An 8,913-nucleotide genomic window follows, 5' to 3' on the forward strand; every position below is an offset into this window, starting at 1 on the left:
AGCCTATGTAGGAGTGCAGCTCTCAGATTTCTTCAAAAATATCTTAATTCTTGTTCCGAAGATGAACGAAAGTCTTACGGGGTTGGAACATGAGGGTAAGTAAATACTGACAGAATTTCCATTTTTGGGTGAACTAACCCTTTAACCTCTTAACCTTCGTCAGTGCGCCGGCGTTTTTTGTAGCTTTTAATTTAAGCTTTATATTTGTAATTTTCATTTTATTTTCATTACATGGTTCAATCCACTAGATATGGGCTCCATGACATTCTGGCTTGCTTTCTTCATTTATGTATATTTTTAACAGAAAAAATCTAAATCAAATTTTTTAGCAGGGGACCTTTGGTGGAGTTGACACAGAATAACCCCACAGTCGACCAAAACTGACGAATGTAATTTTAATTTACCGTTAACCAGTTTTTAATTGTCATTTAATAAAGGTATACAACTCAAAGTGTATAATATACATATACAAGTAGAATGAAAAAAATGAAAAATATATTAAAAAAAAACATTTCTAGATTAAGGATGTTAATATGGAAACACATCATCACAGTCTGTGAAAAGGGTCCATATAAAATATATTAAAAAAAGATATATAAAATATTCAGTGCAAATCCACATATTTGACTGCTCTTCTGATATTTACTCAAACACATATTAGCAAATCAAGATTAAGTCCATTCGGGCAGCACAGTCATTTTTAAACAGTCAGTATCACTCAAAGCCTGCCTGTAATTACATAGTAAATGCAGATTAGCACTGAATATTTTAAAAAAGGATTACAGAGAAAGAGTGCAAGGCATACAGAGAAACTGCCCCTTCAACAGCCCCTCACAAGAAAGAAAAACATGAAACGCTCATTAGAGGGAGGTGCATTATAGTTTATAGCCAAGAACACGAGTCTGTAATTATTCTTTTATTTGTTAAGTCCATTATTCAGGAGTTTGAAAAAGCGAAAGGGGAGGAGGGCGGGGTTTAAATGAGGAGAAACAGCTCACTTAGTTGTCAGCGACCTTAGAGGGAAAGACAAGAAATTGGGGATGCACAAATAACTTTAATTCCATATAATTGCTTTTAATTCCATGCCCTGCGGTAATGAGCGCATTTTAGCAAAGATTAGGCCTATATCCATTGTCATACTAATTTCTTGCTTTTGTGGCATGCATAAGAAAGGGATGAAAGAAGTTGAAAGGAAGAATTGAAGCAGACGGCGGGAGAAGCCTGGAGAGCAGGACGACTGTATTAAACGATTGGCAGTGTCAATCAGAACCAATGTTTCGTTTTCTCCATCTCTGTCCTCACGCAGACGAAAATCCTCGGAATGGCACTTATTAACAGCCCCTCTGCTGTTCTTAATTGTAGGCTGACAAAGCCTGTCTTTGGCTTTGGGAGAGAGGCACAAAAGCAGCTCTCAAACATCATAGTCACAGACGTCTGAGCTGCTCATGTACATCTGAATAGCACTTTGTATAATGAGTCAGAGCACTGAATGTTATGAATTTTGTCAGTGTGAAGAGGTGGAACTTGAGTTTGCATGAAACAATAGCTAGCGGCTGTTTGCCGCTGATTGGCGTTGCGCTGTTTATTGGCTGTCACTCTGTCACCCTTGTCACTTAAAAGTGAGGAGAACTATCATTAAACTTGACTGTTCATCTGAACTCTGATTCGGGTGAAATGGCCAACATATACAGTCTGCAAATCTGCAGCAAATGAATAGCTGGAATGTTCAAATTGTATAAGTGTTTGAGTATAGGCTCATACTTAAGGGGTTAGAGGTTTGAACAAACCCTTATGACACTGTGGCACAGACACGGATGCGAATGAGCTTTAAATTGTGTGGTTTGGCGTCTATAGCAATTTTTGTATGGTGGATAAAACTAGTGGGGAAAAATTCCATAGACATTGAAGAAGAGACCAGAGCCATATAGGGACCATAGTTCCGGGAGTCTCCCGCATATTGATAGCGGCTCCCTGTTGCCTGCAAATTAGTTCAAATCTCCCGGAATCTATAGATCACAAGCTCCAAACCGTGTAGCGTGCACACAGCAGAGAGGGAGAGAGCGAGAGACCTTGCGTGAGTGTGCAAATGTGCCTCATGAAGTGCATGTAAGGCCCCCCGCAAACGTCAACAAAACCGAACGAAAGTCAGACTTTCTCCAAACAATAAAACAAATTAATGGTTGAGTCTCACAATAATTAATTTCCGCTAATCTGGGTTACAGTGAGGAATTTATGATGGACATAATATGCCATCCACTACCCTTATAAAAGTTGGAAGAGGCAGGACATTTATAAATATAACTCTGATTGCATTCGTCTGAAAGAAGAATGTCATATACACCTAGGATGGCTTGAGGGTGAGTAAATCATGGGGTAATTTACATTTTAAAGTCAACAACTACTTTAAAAGATCAGCAAATGCAGCACTATGCAATATGCTTAAAATGATTTTAGTGTGGAGTAATTCCCTTACTAATCTTTTCTGTGTAAAGATATACAAGCTTACCCTAAAATGACTTTAAAATTATGGATGAAAAAAATGAACCCGTTTTACAGCTCAAGTACACATTTTATCTGAAGAAGTATTATAAATGCTAAAATGAAAAGCTTTCTGCTTCTATATCCTCCAAAAAATGGCCCCATTTACTTTAAATGCCACACCATTCCCTCCATTATTTTTAAAGAAAAGTAGGGACGAGTCAAAAAATTTTTTTTGTGGAAATCAAAATTACACCACAAGTGCTGTTGATTGAGCTTCCTGGACTCTCACATATTTTTGAAAGGACGAAAGATGCTAGGGGCATTCAGAAGAATCATTTTGTTAGGCACAGACGAAATCGAAAATGATAAAGAGTTGCCCGAAAACAGACAGAAAAAGGTGTTGTCATGCTGTAATCGTTCTAATGCCTCTCTCAGCTCTCAAAACAATTTGATTCCAGCACATTCTCTTCAGGACAAGATTGCTCTTGTTTCAATACACCACTGCTGAACTTGTAAAGATGGAAATCAAGAAAACAGCAACATGGGGTCGATCTGGCAGTCACTGCTGTTCTAGATAAAGAGAAAGCATCCCCAGCCAGCGGAGCTGAGCAGTCAGAGGTTAAATGATTTGAACTTCTGACTTACAGTAGCTGACCTTGAAAGGAAAATTACAGACTTGCTGATGTGATTCTCTTAGATACTATTGTAAAGCTATTTTCAGAATGAACATTTTCTCTGCAAACAATTTTGCGTTATGAATTACACATAGGTTGCCATGTCCTTTTACACTTGGTCAAACACTGCATGTATGAATACTGATAACAGTTCAGTAAAGTGTCAAACCAACAGAAAATTGTAAACACAGAATGAGCATATGAATGCATAAAAGGCCACATTATATACGTTCTCCCTCATTTTCTCTATCTCTTTCTGTTCTCCCTTACAGACTCTGTAAGGTATCAAGTCTTATTAGACTGCAGGCTGTATAAAGGCATTCCACAATTGTTGTTGGCACTAATTGTACCACAACTCTGCTCAGTAAATACTGTTGAAAGGCCATGTAATTGGATTTATTCTAGTCTCGAAAAAAATTAGACCTGTATGGAGAGAAAATCGTAAGGTACAATTTACAGTTCAGATCCTCTAGTGTACTATTTTTGCTATATTTTAATTGTTTCATCATTGGCCATAACATCAAACCTCACTGGGGTTTTTTCAGCGTATCGCCTCAAGTTAACAAATAGTTCCAAACCATGACTTTCTTTTTGTTTTTTACATATACAATGAATGTGAAAAATACATATAAGAAGTCCTTAACATTTCGGTATAATCCTTGAGCTTTGAAAAGAAAAAATAGAAAAAAAGTGATTCAAAGGAGATTCAGCGGTCGGTTTTGCTGGTTAAATCAGTACAGAAACCTATGGCAAGTCTAGAGATTGAGAGGAAGTGACAGAATGAATATGGGTCTACCATGATCAAATCCACAAACAAATCATCAAAATCCCATTAGCCTCTGGAAGGCTGATGCAGTACATGTATAGTACTCAGAGCAGGGAGACACTCAGAGCCGGAGCAGAGAGCAACATGCTGCGCAGGAACCCGTCTTCGCTTGGCAGGAGTTGGCGCTCCTAACAGAATCAAAGGCTGCTTTTCTTCCCATTGAGACGCACGGGCTCAGAGGTCAGCCTGCCTTTCTTGGACCAAGATGGAGAAAAACTGAATAAATGGGCTTTGTGAGACAATGGGTTATTGCTGCGTGGGCAGGCGTTTGTAGCACTGTGCCCTCTCACTTTGACAAAATAAAAAGAGAGCGAGAGATGATGCGCTTCGACTGCGACGATAAAAGCAAATACTTTACCCTTCTTTGTTGATAGGGCTTCCTGTCTGTGCAACATTGTGTAAACATTTACATACTGTGAACTTGAGATGTGTGTGCTGGATATACAACGCCTCACGAACAAGCCATATCATAAGCCGCAGACGGCGTCACATGTTATACAGGATAAAGAAAAAAGATTTGAGTAAACAACAGCATTAAAAAAGCAGGGATTAAAAAGAAGGGAAGACAGCATGCTCAAAATGTATTCAATAGAGCAATGAAACTTCTCCAGAAAGTGAGGAGGGGGAAAAGGAGAAAGGATTCCCGTGGGATACTTTGGCCTCATATGGGAGCTGTCAATCAAAAGCTTGTATGAAAACTCGAGAGGCCAGATCAGAATGGACAGAGGTGAGCTAAGGAAATGTACTTTCCCACAGTCAACAAAAATGTATATTCACATTCATAGATAGATAGATAGATAGATAGATAGATAGATAGATAGATAGATAGATAGATAGATAGATAGATAGATAGATAGATAGATAGATAGATAGATAGATAGATAGATAGATAGATAGATCAAAGATCAAAGCAAGATAGATCAAAGCAAGGTTCTTTATGCAACCTACATTTAAAAAAGGCATTTTAACCCTTAAAATGGTTCTGTAATTGTCAAGTTCAGTTTGGAGCCATTTTAAGATTTTAGATATACAATCAAAACTACCCTGCATTATTGACTTCTCACGCTTGTAACACAGCTCCATTGTAGCAGGGAATCTATCCAAGAAAAAGATCAGATAGAGAAAAGGAGAGTTAAATTGCTGAACGATTAATTTTCATCAGCAGCCAGTCTCACTGACGGGACTTAATCCAAAGCTAAGCCGATTAACAAACTGATATTTGTGTTCCTACTATTCCCCACAAGTCTTGCTACTGGCAGGGCTCCTAAATGTCATGGAATAGACTGATTTAAATTCACGGCCATCTTCAGACAGACTGAAACGATAACCAATACAGATCACAGTAATGAGTAATACAGCCAACTAAACACAACAGCACACTGCAGTGGTCAGATCTCTCATCATCATAATCATTATCATTAACCCTTTCATAAACTCGGCATTCAACAGAAGGACACGCTTCAAAATTTGCCCATATTATGACCTGTAGGCCTAACTGATGAGACAAATTGCGCAAATTTAACAGATTATTGACCAAAACAAAGTTACATAATTTAATAATCATTTACATATTCTGCTCACTATTCAACTATGTATTTATTAAATCATGTACATGTTTAATGAACTTAGGTTCAATAATTATATTGAAGTAGTTGACAACTTTCCTTCAAATAAGATTTCAGGGTAAAACTGACATATGCATATAGAAAAGTGTACAAAATAGGTCATGCTTTTCATAATTTTTAAAAACATCTTTAACTTCAAGTTAATTTAAAATGCACCTATGGTGTGAGTGACAAATTAGTTTTTAAGTAGTAAAATGTTTCCACATTAATATGAGTTTATAAAACCTGCATGCATAACAAAAAGGTATAGATGAACATGAAACATTTAGCTTAGGTTTTGATGAAGTATAGCATGTCTAACCACTGGACAATGGCTTGAAAGTTTGCCATACCCAATTACCCAATTATAGTTCAGAGTAAAACGATCGGTTAAAATGGTTCTGTTAAAAAAAAAAAAAACAGTTATTTGTGAAACTTGCAAAGGCTCTGTTTAGCACCAACATTGATTCTTCCATTATTGCAAGCCAAAAAAAAAACATTCGGAGATACATCATTTCTTACAAATCATGTTCGTAATAAGCATGTTATTTAGCCTACTTTTACCAACAGTAACTTTGCAGAACATCCTACAATAGTGTTGTTGTTGTTATTGTTTTAGCTGTATACCCATTAAAATTGCTCTCCCCTAAGGCTTTTTAATTTATTTAATCTAAAATAACAATTGGATCAGGATCGTGTCTCCTCCGGGCAGCGCAGCGGAGCGCAGACGTGCGTCAGGACTCAGGAGCCCGTGCCTTTGCCAATGACACTGAGATCAGTAACGAACTAGAAGAACTGATTCATTCGTGATCTTTACCTGCTTTCGACAACTGAAATGGCTCGATTTTGCCCTTTACTCAATGGTCAGTGTGTCTAATCGCCACAAATAACGGATTAGCTTTAAAACGCACTACGCAAACTGCGCATATAGAGACAAACATTTGAAAGTTTCGAGCGATTCAAATTCATCAAATGCCGTAATGCTTTGCTATAAATTTTTCTTGAATGTTATAATGAGGTCAGTTCAGCTCGACTGTGATGGAGGATCGTGGCTACGGCATCATTTGTACTAGCCTACTGTAGTCGAGGTTGATCAATTTATTCATATTCTGGATGGATCTGCGTTTGAAAATTAGTTACGATGACTTTTCATCAATGCATTGCATTGCATGTGTGCGTGTGTGGGGGTGGGGGGGGGGAGGGGGAAAGGAATGAGTATGCCAAGCTAAACTTATTTATTTGTATTTTATTTTTTATATAATATATTTCAGTTAGCTTATAATTTAAATAACATGGTTTTTTAACATTTATATTATATACTTGGTATAGACAATATATTATTTGTATGTAGCTACACATGTACGAAAAAATATAGGCTAATGTTAATAAAGAGTAGCCGAGAGAGAGAGAGAGAGAGAGAGAGAGAGAGAGACTATCTCGGTTCATACTACCACCATGTGGAGATGTGGACGCAACATTGCTGTGTATTTATTCTTATGTCATAAAATCTGCCAGTCGTAGGCTATTATGTGTTATAATTTCAAAAATGCTACTTACATAAAAACATTTAGTTTTACTTAAGCAAACTTTTCAATGAAAAAAACATTCGAAATAGACCATAAATCCCCACTAAAATTGTACATTCAGACAGCTTAGAAATAACTAAATGTCTGCATATGTTTACATCTAAAAATTTAAAGGACGCTCAAATCAAATATGGCGATGACATTTCAAGTTTCCAGATTCTTCTCAGCCAACGAAAAGTCAACTATAAGCAGTCACACGCACCAGAGGTACGACTCAAGGCAACAGAAGTGATTTTTCACATGCACGGAAAGCAATGACCACTCAAACTCTTTCTCAGACAGTGTACGGGCTGAGAATAACAAAACAAACGTCCAATGAGACTGAATGCCCCTTTCAGTGCCACTCTGCGCTATCACTGCCATTGCTCCAACTGTATGCCAGCCTATTTCACACCAACTCACATAGAGACTCTATGCATGAAATATACGCATCATTGTGGTAGTGAATGAATGACACTCATTTACCATTACAATAACGCATCTTATAGATTTCAGGGTTTTAGTGTTTCACAAAAAAATGGTTCCTCGCACCAGAGGATGGGTACTGCGAGAGGCATCCTCAAAAAAAGTAAGCAGAGCTCATAGGTGCGTGCACGAGACGCATAAACACCTTTGCGCACGAGACGATGGTCAGTCGTTTACTCACCTTGCTGCGAGTCGCTCAGACGGACCGCCACAGAAGTGAGAAGAAACCCGAGGCAACACAGAGAAGATGCCAGCGTCATGTTTGAAGTTGCCCGTGTGTTTCACATGTCCAACACCATATCCTTTTAAATTTAAATGTCCTAAGACAGGAACGCAACTGCGGAGGAGTGACTTCTCAAGTGCTGCTGTTGCTTGTCAGAGTAAATAAGGAAATAAGACGTCCAGTTTAAATGGTAAAATATTCCTCAGGAAAGAGTGTAAAAGTTCAGGTGCGAGAAATTTGCTGTTTAGTGCTTTGACAGGATCTCGACGCAAGGCTCATGCCATTACTCTCTTCAGACGCTCTTCAGCGCTGCGACGGCACAAAGCCTAAGGCACGCCCCCGAAGAACTACGCACCACCCTCCACTCAGCTGATTGGTCCAAAGTCTCTATAATTGGACAAGAACCCGCCTTAGCACGCTCAGCGAAAGTTTTTGATTGGCTCAAGAGGCGCTCGCTTCTAAATACACCTGTCTCGTTCTGCATACAGCGTCTTCTTTAACAGGGCGTTTGTTCAGATTTCAAGGGGTTGAAAAGCAAAGCTTTTCCCAACATGAATTGTGAGAGGAAGCATGTAGACGTTGTTATTCCGAATAAAGCTCTACAAAAGTTGGATGATTATACAATATACCACCCCAGTCGTTATATTTATAATAGGCTAGCGATAATACAAGGTTAATGTTTGTTAATCTTTTAATGTCAGGGTTTCAGCATCAATGCATTTACATGACGTTCTCTACATTTATATTACAATTTTTTTTTTTTTAAATCACAATATATAGCACTGTCACTCACAGAGAGCAACGTTCAATTTTAAGTTTTGGGGCCAAACATATAGACTGCAAAAACTTCTATTACTTTAAAAGATTGTATTAATTTCCATGTCTTTTACAGATCTGGAAATTACCATCTTAAAATTCTATGATATTTTACAGGTTTTCTATTACAGCTGAAACCCAAAGTTAATAATGACAGGAACATCTAGTTAATCTAATCTAGTTACAAAGTGTTACAGAGAAAATCAATCTTTTATATTAGGGGTCTCGGAGTTGGTTG

At 37.9% G+C, this 8,913-nt stretch overlaps 1 protein-coding gene across 3 annotated transcripts in view; it reads right to left on the minus strand.

Moving 5' to 3' along the window:
* Positions 1-8,180, minus strand: part of erbb4b (erb-b2 receptor tyrosine kinase 4b) — a 367,114-nt gene extending 358,934 nt beyond the window's left edge. For all 3 annotated transcript variants that reach the window (XM_077216017.1, XM_077216016.1, XM_077216015.1), the window contains exon 1: positions 7,818-8,180. In XM_077216017.1, coding sequence (XP_077072132.1) covers positions 7,818-7,896 — 79 coding nt within the window. In that variant the 5' untranslated portion in view covers positions 7,897-8,180. The remainder of the gene's footprint in view (positions 1-7,817) is intronic.
* Positions 8,181-8,913: the final 733 nt, after the last annotated feature.

This window comes from Siphateles boraxobius, unplaced genomic scaffold (genome assembly GCF_051911475.1).
Source record: "Siphateles boraxobius isolate OS27281-9 unplaced genomic scaffold, OSU_SipBor_1 7, whole genome shotgun sequence".
Classification (NCBI taxonomy): domain Eukaryota; kingdom Metazoa; phylum Chordata; class Actinopteri; order Cypriniformes; family Leuciscidae; genus Siphateles; species Siphateles boraxobius.